The sequence below is a fragment of the Cygnus atratus genome, chromosome 18, assembly GCF_013377495.2.
Source record: "Cygnus atratus isolate AKBS03 ecotype Queensland, Australia chromosome 18, CAtr_DNAZoo_HiC_assembly, whole genome shotgun sequence".
Taxonomy (NCBI): domain Eukaryota; kingdom Metazoa; phylum Chordata; class Aves; order Anseriformes; family Anatidae; genus Cygnus; species Cygnus atratus.
This window is the reverse complement of record NC_066379.1, coordinates 12,889,651-12,906,749: the sequence shown is the minus strand read 5'-3', so window position 1 is coordinate 12,906,749 and position 17,099 is coordinate 12,889,651. Positions and strand designations below refer to the sequence as shown.

Here is a 17,099-nt window from a genome sequence, read left to right as displayed (position 1 = left end):
AATTTGTTGTCATAGGCGAGTAAAAAGCAAAAACAAAACAAAACTCCAACCATTCAGTTACTAGTTACAGACTTCAGCAAACACTCGGGCAGTACCACATAGGAAATTAGCAGTCCTGCTGTGCAAGATGGGGTTTATTACACATTTAAGATTAAAAGGAAAAAAAAAAAAGGTAGCTAAAGACAAAATAGATGGTGTTCCCAGAAGAACAGACATGCAGGAAAGCTATCAGTGGAGTTTCCTTATTATTAATATAGGGGTTACTTATACTTTTTATGTTTTATTGACTGGTGTAAAAGTAAAATTGTTCTGACTATATTTTTTGTGGCACTAAGTTGAGAGGTTTCTTCAGTACAGAGAATGTTTGAAAAAGCATATGGGAAGATGGGATTCCTTTGAGGGCTGGAGTCATGTGAAGTCAATCAGTATAAAGTGCTGGTACTTGAGTAGTATCCAGAATTTCTGCTATGCACTAGTTTGTCAGTTGGGAGCATCAAGGGAAACTGCTGAACTACTACATCAGTAGTTCACAGAATGACCACACACACAAGATAATGCACCTGTAGATATGGCAAGTGCCCCAGTCCATCAATGTATTTCTACTAGGAAACAGTAAAGTATAAATGCCACTACTAATGTTAGCAATATTTTTTGCAGAGCTGACTACCTGTATTACTTAAGCATTAAATCAAAGGCTAATTTCTAAGAGGCTAGGAATGTTCAGACGAGATAAGTGACATCTATTTTCCTTGTGAGCAGAGGAAAAAAAAATCCCTGGAGGTCAGTGATCTCATTTAGCTTAGTATGGCTCTGCAACAGTCTTTCAAAAGGTATAACAGGAAGCAGAAATTCCTCAGAAATATTATTAAGGGGGAATTTGGCTAATTTATTAGGAAAAAAAAATACTAAGTGGTTGCCAGCAGTAGCTGGGAACTGCAATCTGTAACACAGGTGGTCATTTCCAGTTCTATATTTCTTCTTGTACTTGTGCAATAAATAATTTTTCCAAGCCTTTGTGATTCTGACACTCCTAAGTTCATCCCCAGTGACATTTGCTACGTGGAAGCCAATGTCAAAATGGGTAAGACTGGAAGAATTCAGTACCGTGTGTTTGTACTCACGTCTTATGGCTAGATGAGATGCTTTCTATTAGACACCCATCATTGAAAAGTTGTCTCTATCAGGATCATGTGACTGATCCAAAATTAAAAGGCAACTAAGAAATCAAAAGCTGTTAGCAGAAGTGTCTATTTGCACTACGTGACTATAGTTTCCAGACTCAGACACTGGGCACATAAGAAGTTTCATTCATAAGCTGGAGGGCAGAGCCCATACATCCATTTACTACAGCAATGGCTGCTAATACACAGGGGCTCTAATGGTGTTGCAGCAGGCTGAGAGAAACTTAACTTCTATCCAGGTAAGCAGTGAGCCCCCCTTTATCCCTGACTGAGAAGGATAGCAGATCTGAGCTAGTAATGCACACCGAAAACAGCTGTGATCCAGTGAAGACCATGGACAATTACTATCTGTCAGGCTTACTGGCTGGAACTGCATGCTAGAAGTGCTGCGCTGAAGAAAGGTGCAGAAGGGCTGTGATAGAGAAAGGTGCCCCATTCCTCTGACCAGCAATGTGGAGGCAGCATCATTACTATGAAAACACGTCGAGAGCATGGTAGCAGCTGTGGCACAGCATTGCTGCTGCTGCTGTTCCTTCCTCGGTTCCATAGTGTCTGCTGCAGCTGTGGAGCAGCTGATCAAGATTTGCTCTCTGTGCTAGCCCTTGCTACTCCAACCTCATGGCAGCACAACTTTGGTGTGGAACTGGGGCTAAAAGTCTGGATGTTTTAGTAGCCGTGGTCTCTTCTGGGTTGATCAATATTCACTTTGTAAGATGTTGCGATTTACCACTTAGGAACCACTGGTGTGATGGGCAGGCATGTGTGCTTTTCAGTACTCATTTTAATTGCAAAGCTTCCATGTCATTCACCAGCAAATGACTGTCTCTGGGTCTTTCAAAAAAAAACTGCAACAGCATGCAGAATGGTTCCCTGTTCAGCACAGCAAGGTCTCCAAAGAGCAGTGCAGGAATCTGATGTAATGAGATGCAAGAAGCTGTGGGTTTCTAATTCAGTACCTTCTATGTGATATTTGCTTACGCCTTTCTAAAGTGGAAAGAAAACTGAAGTGCTTTGGAAATACACCTGTTAGATGCTGGGAAGTCAGACTGGTGGCAGCACCTGGAGGCCCTGGGGATCCTCAGAAGCCAGAGACCTGCATGTTCAAACACAATGCTCTGGCTGAAGGCAGTAGTCCAGCAGCTGCACTGCTCCTGTCCACTATTCTTTAGTGACACCATTGACCTCTGCCAGATCTGCCTCGCAACACTGAGGTCTCTGGAGTGGCACCAGTGCCTGCAGAAGCAGGAGCCGGGCAGCGCACCCAGCTCTGCTCCGAGCACAGGCATCGCCGCCCACCCAGTCACAGCACGCAGGGCAGCTGATGGGATTGTGACCATCAGCCTACAGCATCTTGCAAGTGGTTCTCCTTGTGTGTGCCTTGACATGGAGCATCCTCATGCTCTGTGCTCATCAGTGCATTGGTCTTCTGGTGAGGTGGGAGGTGATGCAGCAAGATGCAGTGTAAGCAATAACACAGTGTGCTAGAAGCTGTAAGATCGCTCTTCACCTGTGACTGTGGGATCCAGTTACAGTCACTTGACTGCCATATAATAAGTATTTGAATAAACATTTCCTCACTGCCCCCACATAGCCAGTGTGGTACAGCTGCAGACAAGTGCTTCAATAGGGAGTGGTGGGGAGAAAGGCAGGACATAGAGGAGCTCCTGTGACTTAAGAAGAAAAGTGATGAATGTGACTTCAGATGTTTAGATGCAACAGAGCATTGCTGATGGAGTGCTGAAATTGCACAGGGGCAGCAAAGCAGGATGGGTGAGCGCCCAAAGCAGCAATAGCTTTGCCTTGCAACACAGCCCACTTAACAGGACATGCCACAGTACAGACAGCAACACTGTCAGTAAAGCCTGGAAAAACCTCTGCTAGAGGTGAAGGATTAGCATCACAGAGAGTCAGGAAGGGCAAGGGTTCAGAGTGCCAGCTTGTTTGCCTGCAGCTCCTCGGCCCTCTTGCTGCATTTCCTGGTTGTTGTTATGTTAATTGTGATAATTCCACCCCAGAATGAATGCAGAGTTTCTACATTTATCACCAGAGGTCTTTTTAAGGAAAACGGAAGAGATTTTTGCAACAAGACAGTGAGGTTACAAGATGGAGTGAAAAAGCTGAAGGTAAGAACATTTTGCCTTACCATCCACAAAATCTGTACTGTTCTCATGCAAGTAATTCCATAAAGTTAGCCCTGGCCTACAAAATACTGACTGTAAGTATGCTAAGCTGCTGGAGTGATTACATTTCATGGTAAGCAATCCTGCTGTAACCTACGTCTGTCAGAATTTGTCTCTTCTTAAACCACAGTTTGATCAAAAGTGATTTTCAGCAGCAATACCAGCTTAAACAGTTCCTGTACAGTCCCCTGGTTCTGGCTGCTGTTTATCAAAGCCACTGCTGCGTGGATACAAGCATGCTCATTGGCATTGTGAATCAGACCAGTGATGAATCCAGGTTAAAAATAATCCCTGTGAGGTGTAAGTTTTCTGCTGTTCTTTTTTAAATCTTAGTATCCTGATCGAGCTCACAGAGCAGCCGTGTAAGCAAGATGTATAAGAGCAAGGGAAGGGAGTGGAGGGGTGGAAACAAACAGCTAGAAGCTGGATGTGCTGCATTGCCACTGAAGCCCATGCTGTCCGTGCAGAAGCTCACACACCGGTGAGCTTCCCAGCAGCAGGAATTGCTGTAGTATGGCCTCCCAGGTGGGGGTCCTGCTCACCAGCAGACCTCACAGGCAGCCAGGTACTCAGAGGGGGCATTCTTCCAGTGGGACTAGGGGCTTTCAGCCACTGAGATCCTTGAGCTGGCCCATGTGAGCCCCCAGTCCCCGCACACATAAGGGCGATGCAAGAAGGGGCAGCAGCATTCACCTGGGCAAACCCAGGCTGCCCCAGAACAGCATGCTAAGACTGTAAATAGTTTGGAGCAGATAGTCTCTTTTGTCATCACTGTATGGTATCTAGCACTGTGTGTGGTGATTCATGGGTGGGTCTTATGTTGTCACATTAACATATGATTATGAAACAGTGATATTAAGCGTTATTACTGTTACCAAGCACCACCCCTAGGAAGTTACAGGCTTCACTAGCACATCTGACGACTACCTGGCAGCATTAAGGAACGTTTCACTGCTGAGGGCTGGGTCTGGCCACACTCAGGCTGACTCCTTGCACCTGTGCTGGGCTCCCCAGAGGACCCTGGTGCCACCCTGGGAACAGTGCAGCAGGGGCTGGTTTGCAGGTGGGGAGACAGCAATGCTGCTGCGAGGTATGTGAGGAATCTTTCTTCTGTGGTGTGTTTTTTGCATTCTGAAACTACAGCAGAAATTTTATTTAACTTTTAAAGATAAAATTAAAAGACCTTTGAGCAGTGACCAAGTCTGGGAAAGCATATACCAAACAGCTATCTGGGAAAGCTTTGATCCAATAGGAAGAACGGTTTGACACCATACATCGAAATCCGTGTTCCAAAGCAAAGCCAAGGATATCAAAGCCATTTTTTGTCAACAACTGCATTTGTTTTTGTCATTCAGAGATACAAGAATAACTGGTTCCCATAGAAGTAAAACAGAGACAGGGAAGAGTTTAAGGAGACGGTGAGGACTGGCGATCAAAATCTTCACAGCCGCATGCTCTCACTAATGCTCAAAGCACAGCAGGGCCTTTCACAGCAGGTAAATATATTACTGCTCCAGATCAAAAGGAGCAAAGTGAGTCAGCTTTTATCACAGCCTCTGCTCTAAGTCGTTTTACAGTGCTTATGATGCCTTTAGGCTCGGGCCTCTTTTCAGGCGGCCCCAGGTCTGTGGGGCAGCACCCCTGTTTCTGCACCATGGCTGGATCAGAGCCCACCTCCACCAACAGCCTTGTGACATGGCTGTGGGGAGGGCAGCAGTGCACAAGTGACCTACACGCTTCTAGAGGAGCAACAGAAGGATAATCAGGAGCCCCTGATAGAGCTCACAGTTTCAGTGTTAAATAACACCGGCTCACGGCAGTTGAGAGGAGCAGGACTCATTCCAGAACTATTAATATAGCCCCTATTTATACTCCTGGGTTCCTGCAAACGCCACAGCAGAGAGCTACAGCTGCAGAACTGAAATGGAATAAATGTCAGCCTCCAGGGAGAAAGCGATCCTTTCAGCCATCATGTGGAAAAGGAGACAGTGAAAGGACAGAATAAGGGGCAGTGTTCAGACCTGGGAAAGCAGAGCGAGCTGATCGTGGCACCCTGAGAATGCAGCCGGTGGGCAGAGCCAGCCAGTAACCTCCCTGCAGCAGCAAGTCTGTGCTGAGAGCCTGCCAGAAACGCACATTCAGCGTCACACACAGCACCTACGGATACCGGCAGAGATGAAGCAGGGATTCAAGCTGCTGTCCCGCTGACTCGGCCCCAGGTGTGACTCAGGACAAAGGAGCAAAAGCCTGAAAGGAAGCTCTTGTTTTTTTTTAGTGCACTGTCTGCTGGACTGGAAAGATGATGGAGAACACAGGAGGGCCGTATCTGAACACCGCTGCTGTAACATCCCCTGTGGGAATAGTTCGCTTGCTGCAGATAATGTTTGGATGCACCACATTCAGCCTGGTTGCCCACCAAGGGGGATTCAGTGCAGCGTATGGCACTTTCTGCATGTTTGTCTGGACCTTCTGTTTTGCCGTCACTGTCTTTATCATAACCTGTGAGTTCACACATCTGCACAGCTGCCTGAGCATTTCCTGGGGAAACTTCACTGCTGCTTTTGCCATGCTTGCCACGCTCATGTCCGTCACGGCAGCAGTGATCTACCCACTTTATTTTGTCCAGCTTGGCTGTTACCCTATCGGCTGTGAGGTGAGAGACTTTCGCATAGCAGCCAGCGTCTTTGCCGGTCTCATGTTCGTTGTGTATGCCGCGGAGGTGTTCCTGACCAGGGCAAAACCGGGACAGGTCACCAGTTACATGGCCACTGTCTCTGGGCTTCTGAAAATCGTTCAGGCCTTCGTGGCCTGCATCATCTTTGGGGCGCTGGTGAACGACAGCCAGTACAGCAAATACGTGGCGACACAGTGGTGCGTGGCTGTCTACAGCTTTTGCTTTGTGGTGACAGTGGTGGTGGTCGCCTTCAGCGTCACAGGTAAGACCGCTTTGCTCTGGTTTCCCTTCGAGCGCTCTGTGGTCGTCTACACCTTTGGGGCTGTCCTGCTATATGTGAGTGCGGCTGTCATCTGGCCGGTGTTCTGCTTTGATAGTAAGTACGGCTCCCCCCAGCGCCCCGGCCTCTGCGCCAGGGGCAAGTGCCCGTGGGACAGCCAGCTGGTGATCGCCATCTTCACCTATGTCAACCTGCTGCTCTACGTCGTGGACCTGGCGTACTCCCAGCGCATCCGCTTCGTCTCCCACCTCTGACATCCGGGTCTGCCTCCGCGAGCTCATCCTGGCTCCAACAACAGCAGCAATGAGGGAAGCAGCAGGAGACAGGATGCAGCAAAGGCAGGCACTGCCCGGGTGTGCCAGGGAGAGCCACAAACCAGACTTCAAGGTTAAGACTGACTGGAGCAGCAAGTCAACAGCCCATGGTGGGTAGGCTGCCCACCTCCCTGTCATTCAGCATCTGCTTCGACCTCCTGGTGCCAGAGCAAAGAAATTCTGCGGTTCAAAGTATGCAAAATGGCCTTTCATCTCCAGAAGGCAAAAATGCTTGCTGCAATAGCAGGTCTGTAGGCTACTGGATTACTGAGCCAAATATTAGGAAAGATACCAAGGATTTTGAAACTGTTACCAACACTTAACTATAATCAAGTGACTACCCAGGAAGTGGGAAAGTCAAAGGCTGCATCAAGGAACACCAGTTGTGGAGATGAAAAACAATCCTTCAAAGTTTGGGTTAGTCTGGGCTATGTGGTGAGACATGAAATGCTTACAAGTGTGGGAAATTCCAGTCAGGATGTTTCTGAGAAGAACATAGCTGTAGTATTATTTCGAAGGTTACCAGTCATCTCCCTCTCCCTCTCCCTTTTCTCTTCAGCACCAAAAAAAGAATATCCTCAAGCATGCACCTTGGTAGGAAGCATGGGGTATTCTTATTTAGCAAACACCGAGTCATTACAGAAATGAAAATTTGTGAAATCAGGGTTCTACTGCCAGGAAACTGGGTGCAGAACAGAGCCAAACTGCAAAATAACTGTATAATCGGACACCTTCACTCAAGCAGGACCAGAAGGTATCTTGGCATGCACTTTGTCTCAGTTTATATGCCACTGTTTCTTTACACTGATGTATTTTTTTTTCCTAGAGGATTAAAGATATATTGGGGGGGGGGGGGAGTGGGGAATAGGATGCAAAGATGAATTGATCTCACAGCTCTGCATAAAAGACCAAACTTGTGGGGAAAAAACCTTGCACGTAATGTTAACAAATTCAGAGTGCTGCCTCAGACCAGATCAGGTTCTAGGATTCCCGAACTCTTTGTGTCACCAACCAGCTGCATTTCTCTGACCCATCCCTCACAAAACACCCACTTTGAAGTCTCACATAGCATGGCTCAGATTTCAAGCTTAATAGAAGAACTGTTCTTCATTTCTGATCCAGCAAGAAACCAACGCAGTCTGAGTACTTCTGCTGAAGGCACGCAGACTAGATAGGTTTGATTAAAATCTAGAAGTAGCTGACTGTCAGAAGCAAGATTTATTTTTTAACCAAATTAAAATAAAGCTGAATGGCAGACTTGCGTACTACATCTCCAGAGGTTTGTGTACTTTCATGTTGCTCTCTGCACAGCTGTTATTTCACCAGGCATAGCCCTTCTGCTTTCTGCCAGAAAGCACAGTTCAATTTATTTTGATGTATGAAGCCTGAATGCAGCCCTAAAAAATGTATGGACAAGACCGCCAAGACCTCTGACTGACATTCTTTGTAGCAGACTCACTCAGGAAAAGGGAAGGAAATGCATTTTTCATTGTTGTTTGTATGGGGTTTGAAAAGCAAAGGAAAAATATATGTTGGGACAGATTGCATTGGACAATTCTGCTACTTTGACTAAGAACCAGCATTTAGAACTGGGAACTATTAGTCCATGAAACAGGACAAGAATCGGTATCTATCATAAAGGGAGTGCACTGAACAGCCTTCCAAGGGATTTTTCTCTTGCACAAATTCCCATTAAGGGCAGGAAATTTTGAAAATAATGGCCCGGCAAGAGGCTGGCCAGCTTCTTCCAGGGCTGGATTTAAGACTATCTAGTATAGGCGTAAGAAAGGACATTAGGGAGCTTTATTGCTTGCAAACCAGACAATCTAACGTGTTGTGCAAACAAGAAATACTACATTTGGAAAATGAATTATTTGTATTAGCGCAGGCAATGTACAAATAGAGTTACTGCATACAAAAAGAATCTAGAGCACTTATGATGTATTTTTTTAAACCTGTCAACCTGGACAAATTAAGCTGTGTAGTGCTTGGAAATTATTTAGCTTTTGTTATTCCAGAGTGGAAAAAAAAAAAAAGGTGACAGTGAACCACCCTGATTTCTGTTATAAAATTTTAACCTGAAGGGAAAAATATATATACATACTGTTTTAAGAAAGCATCTTCTTGTAGACTCCATCATGGCTACAAGGGGCTGGTGGAAACCAGGGAGACGGATGTCAGTGACAGGTGCCCAGCAGAGGCTGCTTGCCCCAGAGGTAACACTGCCAAGCTCCTCAGCTGGTTAACACCTTTTTTTTCAACTATGTATTTTGCCTGCTTCTTGCTGTGAAGGTTTTGCACCAAGCAGTTAGCAGGAGTATGATTAAAAATCTGCTAATGGCACAAGTTCGTGCAATTTATACAATGCCAGGGGCATAAAGCAAGGCCCAAGAGAAACAGGCAACTGGGAAACAATTGGGGTAAAATTTAGTGTCTCAACAGCAAGGAGGAAATAGAACTTAACATGGAAATCATGATACCACTGACTGGAGGAGTGGAAAGAATAGTCATTGCCAAGAACAGTGTGTTCAGATTTAGCTTTCTCATCTGCCAGCCAAAGACTGAGCAAAAAATGTTAGCATGGTCAAAATGGCAAAAAAAATAAAGATTGTGTGGACAACAATCCACTCTTTTAGGGGAAAAAAAATGAAAACCTCATGCTTTAGTGGTTAAAACACCCTCTAACCATTGGAAACTATGAGATTACCCAATCTAGGACAGAGAACATCCAATATCTGCTTAATATGATTTTAACAACCAACCCTATTATGATCCAATTAATTAAAAAGCCTTTTATTTCCAGAGCTCATCTTTCTCCTTAATTAGTAAATTATGATCGAGTAACTTGTATTCTGCTGCAAAGCAGGCTTCCTAAGATCAGTGATTCTCAAGGTTTTTGTTAAGCTTATGTCAGAATGCACATGCGCTTGTTTAGAACTAGGGATTTACGCTTGCAGACAGCCTACACAGGTCATAGAAATATGTATTTAAAAAAATGAAATAAAACATAAGATCTGAATCTTTAGTATTCTCACCACCACCTCGATGAAGACGACTAGGATTTAGTATCCTGACAGTATTTAGGAACATTTGCCCACAGGAGAAACACAGATTTATTTTATCAATAAAGGAACCGGTAAAAAGCCAAAGGAAAGAAAAAAAAATCGGTGTGGTAAGATTACATTGAGGAAGAAAAACACTGTCTAGTTACATATTTCAAAATGTCCTGGTCTCCTTACAGGCCATTGCTATGGACCTTTCCCGAGTGAACCCACAGCACAGGGCTGTTTTCTCTGAAGCATGCTTTACTAGCTCCTGCCGCAGATGAGATGAAACCAGCCTTTGTTCTGAGCACCCAAGCGACTTCCTCGATGATAGGTGAGGCACTCGATGCAGGTATCTATTAGCTGTGCTAACGGATCTTCTCTGGTTGCTGGGTTATAAAATTTTCATCCTGGTTCAAACGTAGGAAAATCTTTTTATTCAGGAAATCTATAGGTAATCTGAAGAAAGTGGGAAAACCACCACTCTAGAATCAAAGGCTGCATGAGTCACTCCCCAGCAAAACACGAACCTGTACGGGCAAGAAAAGGAAAAACCCGCAGGGCTCCTGCTCAGCGAGGCAGAACCAGTTCATCAGCTCGCTTCCTGGCCACCCACCGCCCAACCTAAGGCTAGCCAGGGAGACGGAAGGAGAAAAGGGCAAAGGCAACAGGATGAAAGGGACGTGAAAAAGCAAACACAGAACAGAGACCAAAGGAAGAAAAAAAAAGCCCAACGACAGACGGGGATCGGGGGACTCCTTCCTCACACCTGCTGCGCCCGTTCCACCCGCACCCCCGCGCGACGGATTCCTGGGCCGCGCCACACACATTCCGCCCAGGGAAACCGCTCTGCACAGCGAGATTCCAGGGCGGCCTCAGACAAAGGAGGAGAAGCATCCGAGGAATGTCTGGAATCGGCAGCTGGAAAAGGCCCCTTGGAGCCGGGCCCTCCCCGCCGGCCCCGGGCCCGCAGGAGGCCGCGGGCAGCCCCGGCCCGCGCTCTGCGGCTGCCGGCGGCCGGCCAGGCCCGGGGGCGGAGCCGCCGGAGCCCCGGGGCTGCGCTGCGGGCACGCGCGGCGATCGCCCCGCTCCGGTGCCGCGGGTCGAGGCGCGAAGGCCCCGGGAGCCGCCCCGGCCCCGGCCCCGGCTCCGGCTCCGGGCGAGCGCGGTGCCGGCCGGCCGGGGGTCCTCACCGCGGCAGCCCCGGGCCCGCCCGGCCCGCCGCGGCCGCCCCGGCGCAGGGCGGCGCCCGAAGCTTCCAGAAGGCGGCGGGCGGCGGCCGCGGCTCGGGCGGGCCGAGAGCTCCGCCTCGCGGCGCGTTGCGAGCGGCCGCGGCCGGCCCCGCGCGGCCCCCGTCGGCGGCGAATGATGCAAGGCCCGGCGCGGGTTGCGCCAATCGCTTGCGGGGGCTCAGCCGCAGGCCCCGCCCCTCGCCCCTGAGAGGCGGAGGCGCGGCGCGGCCCCGCCCTGCAGCGCGCCCATTTGCTGCGCGCCGCCGCCCCGCCCCCCGCGCCGCGTCAGAGCCCGCCCGCGCCGCGCGGGGCCACGTGGACGGCGGTGTGGCCGCAGGTGGGACCCGGCCCGGCCCAGCCCGCTCCGCTCCGCTCCGCTCCGAGCAGCCCCGCTCCGCTCCGCTCCGCTCCCCGCCGCACCGACCCGCTCCGCTCCGCTCCGCTCCGCACCATGAGCGTGGGGTTCATCGGGGCCGGGCAGCTCGCCTTCGCCTTGGCCAGGGGCTTCACGGCCGCAGGTGGGTGGCGGGGCGCGGGCGAGGCGGGCGGCCCGGCCCGGCCCGCCCCGTCCGGTGCCGTGCCGGCTGACGCGGTGCCGTGCGGTGCCGTCCGCAGGGGTCCTGGCCGCGCACAAGATCACGGCGAGCTCACCGGACACCGAGCTGCCCACCGTGAGCGGGCTGCGGGTGAGTGCGGGGGCGCGGCGGGGAGCTCCCCCGGCGGGCAGCCCCGGCCCACAGCCGTCCCGTTTGTCCCCGACCGCTGCAGAAAATGGGCGTGAACTTCACGGTGAGCAACAAGGACACGGTGAAGGGCAGCGACGTCCTCTTCCTGGCCGTGAAGCCCCCCATCATCCCCTTCATCCTGGACGAGGTGGGCCCCGACATCGAGGCCCGCCACATCGTGGTCTCCTGCGCCGCCGGCGTCACCATCAGCTCCATCGAGAAGGTGAGGGGCGCCGCGGGCAGGGCCCTCCTGGGGCCCGCGTCCTTCGGCCCCGTGCTGCGACGGCCACCCTGGGGGTCAAAGCTGGTAGGGCAGGACCACGCTGGAGACGGCCTCGAGCCTGTCCTGCTCTCCTCTTCCAGCAGCTGGTGCAAAGGGCTGGCGCTGCTTGTGATTCCCAGTAGTACCGTGTTCATACTGCACCCTTCTGGTTGCTTTGGGCCCCCTCTGCCTGCCCACATCAAAATAATCTGTAGTAGTTTTTGTGCCAGCTCTCTTATCGTGTGTAATGTTATAAGATCTTTTTTCTCTCAACAGAGGTGGGTCATGTCCCCTGAAATTCTGCAGACTTTCTGCTAAGTGTCTGCAGGAGCTGTTTTGGAGACTTGTGAGTTGATGTGGGAGGTGTTCAGGATATTGTTCCCAACAGTAGCTTTGCTCAGCTTTCTAATTGCTGGTGATACAAAAGACTTCCCTTTTAAGTTTTGCCTACTTTGGCTTAAAGCGGGGGATTTGGGATACAGGAGTCTGCCTGTTCCTCTGCTTGAATTGCTCTTGCCCCTTGGGAGTCCTTTGCTAGACAACTTATTTGGTATGCCAAATATACACTGAAGTTTCTTCTTTCTCCCTCTCCTTTTTCTTTCTCCCTCTTCAATAATTTTGTGTCCTAAGAAACTCTCGGCCTTCTGCCCCACACCTAAAGTAATCAGGTGCATGACGAACACCCCTGTGATTGTCCGGGAAGGTGCAACAGTCTATGCCACTGGGACTCATGCAGACGTGGAGGATGGGAAGCTCTTGGAACAGCTGATGGCCAGTGTAGGCTTCTGCACTGAAGTGGAAGAGGACCTGATAGATGCTGTAACGGGGCTCAGTGGCAGTGGCCCTGCGTATGTATGTGCTGCTTCCTCAACTTGTAAAAATCTAGGGGGGAACAGTAGACTTTGCATGCAGTGAAAATCCGTGCAACTTCAGCATGTGCTTTCTTGTTTTTCTCATTACTCACGTTCGTGATGGGACATGTAATCCAGGTATCTGGTTTATAACCAGCATAGGTCAACAACAAAATTCCGTTACCAGTTGGATGAGTCTGAAGTCCGTAGTCAGTGTGCAGTGTTCGCATGTCTGTGTTGCAAAACCTGGGCCTGTTGTTAGTATGACCTAGAAGCTGAATTTTTCCCATTGACCCTGTAGCTCAGCTGTATCTAGTGGGAGGGAAGCCTGGCATGGCATCAGTACAGTAAAGGGTCTGACTTCTGTCAAGTCTTTTTAAGTGATAGGAGTCACAATGTGATCCTGGATCCCTGGATTCTGTCCTCCATAAGAATATTGGTCTTGGAATAGAGACTTTTGGTCACTTTCTAATTCTCTCTCATCTCAGGCATTCACTGCCCTGGATGCTTTGGCAGATGGAGGTGTGAAAATGGGACTTCCCCGCAGACTGGCCGTCCGGCTTGGAGCCCAGGCTTTGCTGGTCAGTATTTCTTCCTCTGAAATGCGCTTGACTCTGTGCCTGCTCTGCGCAGAGCGTTCTGTGCATCATGGTTTAAAATGATCTCAGTCCTTACTGGATCTACTTAAAAATACATTTGGTTTGAATGCACACAGATTCTCAGTGAGGGGACATAAGAAGTGTCTGCAGAAATCAGCTGGCGCTGATGGTGTTGTGGGAGGCTGGGCCTGGGGAACCATCACGCCTCTGCAGGCTTTTTCAGCTCTGAGAAGTGTTTTGGCAGCCTGCTAATGGCTCTCAGGCAGACCAGTTTTGCCTGCTGTGAGTGTTTAGGTGCCGCTCTGTGCAGCAGAGAACAGGAGTATTTGACAGTGGGTTTCCTCAGTCAGAGTTCTGGTAGCTGTCTCCTCTTCCTCACTACAGGGTGCTGCCAAAATGCTGTTAGAATCTGAACAGCACCCGGGTCAGCTGAAGGACAACGTCTGCTCGCCTGGGGGAGCCACCATCCATGCCCTGCACTTTCTAGAGAGTGGTGGCTTTCGCTCCCTCCTGATCAATGCTGTGGAGGCTTCTTGCATCCGGACAAGGTGGGCAACACAAAGTCCTAAAGAGCCTGCAAACTTTCCCTCCCAAACCCTGCTTCTTTCTCTTGCTATGTCTTTCTCTCTCCCTCTCCCACTACCCCATTGCAGGGAGCTGCAGCATTTGGCAGACCAAGAGAAGATCTCCCCAGCAGCCATAAAGAAGACTTTGTTGGATAAGGTGAAACTGGAGTCTCCTTCTCTGTCTTTGGCATCTGCCAGCAAAGTCAGTCTGTTTACCAATAAGAGCCCCAGCAGCAAGAAGAACTGAACAGACTGCTGTAGTCTGGCTTTGCTGAATATCAGTCTCCTCCATGCCCTTTCTTTTTTGTCTAAGGAAAATGCTTACTCTGAATGTTGGTGTCCTCCATACCTGGCTCTTGGCTTGCAGCAGCTGTGGGACAGAGCAGAGCTGTAGAAGAGGGTCTGTAACCTCTAGAGGAGTTTGTGCCAACTGTCCCCTAGCATTGCCGTTCTCCATTGGGCAGGTGTGATACCATCATCAGAGCTTCATCAAGGGCATCATTTGTCCAGAAGCCTTGAATGATTCCAGAACTCAGGCAGTGTTTATTGTGTCCCATGCAGAAATGGTTTCTAATAGGTTTTTAAAGAAGTCTCCAAATGCTTTTTGATCTCAAAGGCTTGAACCAGGCTTGGATCCCACTTACCCCATCTTGCATCTGCTGTCAGAGCTTGTGTCTTGTTGCTGTCTGTATTAGCTAAAGCAGGTGCTGCCACAGAAATACAATTCTGTGTACTACATTACAGGGTGGGCTCTAATGGACCTCTTACAAGGTACCAAAGTGCCTCTTCTCCATTTCCCATCAGCCTTGACTTTGACAAAGCGATGGTGTGAACCCCTGGGCCACATTCCATTTCTTTCTTTGCTGTTTACCCATTTTTTTCCTGCTCCATGTGGTTGGAGGAACCATGAGCTGCTCTCACTGTCCTTCCTTTGCTGCTAGCCTTGCTTGATGGATTAGGCAGGTAGAGGAGTAGTGAGTGCTCCCTATTCCCTCCCTCTGACACCTTCATGATCTCCATGGGCAGGATCTGCTCCCACATACCCATGGATGAGTTTCGATTCCACTGTGCTCCCTGATGCTCTGCTCTTTGCACTGCTCCTGAGGCAGCAGGGAGCAGAGCTGAAGGACACTCTCCTACAGAGAAAACCTTCTGTATGTTCCCCTAGGCTTGAGCAGGGTTTGGTACCTGGGTGCTGGACTACTGGTTGATGTCAGGACTCTTCTCAGCACCTTTCTTTGCTTCAGGCTGTACCTCCTTCTCAGACTGCAGTGTTGATGCTTATTAACACTGCTTAAGCTTGTGCAATCCATCAGTGTTGCAATGAGCTGATTGTCCCTTCCAGACAGCACTTTTCCCAGTAGAGCTCCTGGGCTGGTGAATTCCAGCATAGAAGTCCTCAGTCTCACTTTATGTTGGCACAATTATGTCTTTTTTAATATTGTTTCTTTGAAGGTGTCATATTGCTAATGGCTAAAAGGGGAAAATGCCTAGAAACAAGTTGAGGGGTGCTTCACGCATTTACATTCCTACTTCTTTAGGATACAAGACCAAAGGGAAACACTGAGTCACCTGGCCTAGCTTGCGGCTCAGATGTTGTCCCATGTCACCTAGCTCATCCTGCATGGGACCCAGGAGGAAAGTCAGTCCCTGCTTGACACAAAAGTGGTTAAGGTGGGACATGAGTGCCTCAGACCTATCTGGCAATAAGGATTTGCTTGGTGAAATACATCCAGCTGACTATGCTTTTGCATAGGAGTAAGACTTGCTGTTCCAGCGTGGAGAATTTCCCAAATCTAACTTAAATTCATGAGCAAAAAACAAGTATGGGTTCTAGAAGCAGTGGTTCCTTCTGCCCACCAAATTCCAGTATTTGTGAGGGAAGGAATCTGGCCAGTGTTGTGGCCGTAGAAAGCAGAGAGGGAGGCCTTGCTCAATCGTTCCTGGTGCTGGCACAGCCCTGAGCACCAGGCCAGGCATGAACTGGTGGTGTGGTGGGCTGGGGGCAGCTGGGGTCAACACAGCAGCTCTCTTCTCTGGACCCACAGGGAGAGGGATGCGTGGTTGTAGGCTCAAAGCACAGAAGGGACCAATGCTGATCAGACAGATGATGGACGACAGATGGTCACTTGGAGAGGTGGTTAACCTTCAGGCACAGTTTTGGCATTCATCCCCATAACAGCCCTAAAGTGTTAGCATCTACTGCTTTATGTGGTTTCTTTATAGCTAACTTCTTTGCATGGTTTCCTTGCCCTTACTCTTCTCCCAGAGCCTGAGTCCTATCTCAAGCCATAAAACTGCACGAAATGTGTGTGCTGCCCCTGTCATTTTTACTGGGCTGCAGTGGGAGCAGCAAACTGGATGGGACAGAATGGATTTGGAGGGATAAATGTGTCATACCACGTTCTACCTTGAGGTATACTGAGGGAGGACTGGTAAAAGGAAGACACTTAAGGTGGGCTAACTGTCTCCAGAGGAATCCTGTGCACCTAGGTGATGCAGGAAATGCATTTACTTATCAATGCAGAAGCTGTCAAAGGTGCTAGTGCTGATTAAATGTTTCTAGTGTTAGGCTGGTAGCAGGGCATGACGCTGTAGGCATGAGAGATGGCTACTCCTCTTCGCTCTTTACGTAATAAACTGTTTCTCTGACAGAGGTCTGGGGCTAGTTCTGGCTGTTTGGATTGGGTATGGCTCCTGCCTCTCGGAGCAGCCACCAGGCCCTCGGAGCCCCCGCTGCGTGTGCTGCTGCACCCCTGTCTCAGACTAGTTTGGGTGGGAGAAGTGCCCAGCCTGCTGCTCCTCACCCGTGGCTCCTGAGCAGCGACCCGGGTTGTTCTGGGGCCCCGTCCCACCGGCTTGTCTTCCGAGAGAAGGGAAGGAAGAAAGGAAGGTTTCTGGCTGAAGTCCTCGGACACCGAGGGTTTGCGGCGTTAACCCTTGTCAGACTGCCCTGACCGGGCGGCTTGGCAGGGGCTCCGCCGCTGCACCCGCGGTTCGGTTGAAGCCGGGCGCGGGCTGCGTGTTCCCTGCTCCCGCTCCGGAGCTGCGGGTGCCCCGCGCGGGGCTCTCCGTGCCGGGCTGCGCGCGAGGTGGCACCGGGGGGACATCCCCGCCGGGCCGGTGCCGCGGACGATGACAGCCGGGCCGGCCGAGCCGCTGCCCCCCGCGGGGCCGCCTGGGGCTGCCGC

General features: G+C 50.0%; 2 protein-coding genes and 1 long non-coding RNA gene across 3 annotated transcripts; 2 read left to right on the top strand and 1 right to left on the bottom strand.

The window, feature by feature from the left end:
- The first annotated feature begins 5,608 nt into the window (after positions 1-5,608).
- Positions 5,609-6,781, top strand: MYADML2 (myeloid associated differentiation marker like 2). Its single transcript, XM_035568627.2, has one exon. The coding sequence runs from the start codon at positions 5,661-5,663 to the stop codon at positions 6,567-6,569; it is 909 nt and encodes a 302-aa protein (XP_035424520.1). The 5' UTR covers positions 5,609-5,660; the 3' UTR covers positions 6,570-6,781.
- A 2,927-nt stretch (positions 6,782-9,708) lies between these two features.
- Positions 9,709-10,688, bottom strand: LOC118259255 (uncharacterized). The gene is made up of 2 exons (XR_004782006.2): positions 10,443-10,688; positions 9,709-10,203 (listed from the first exon to the last, which is right to left on the bottom strand). It is a non-coding gene; the product is annotated as an uncharacterized LOC118259255 (long non-coding RNA).
- A 478-nt stretch (positions 10,689-11,166) lies between these two features.
- PYCR1 (pyrroline-5-carboxylate reductase 1) lies at positions 11,167-16,565 on the top strand. The gene is made up of 7 exons (XM_035568623.1): positions 11,167-11,423; positions 11,521-11,591; positions 11,674-11,853; positions 12,523-12,744; positions 13,232-13,324; positions 13,727-13,890; positions 13,996-16,565. The coding sequence occupies exons 1-7, from the start codon at positions 11,357-11,359 to the stop codon at positions 14,153-14,155; spliced, it is 957 nt and encodes a 318-aa protein (XP_035424516.1). The 5' UTR covers positions 11,167-11,356; the 3' UTR covers positions 14,156-16,565.
- The last annotated feature ends 534 nt before the right edge of the window (positions 16,566-17,099 follow it).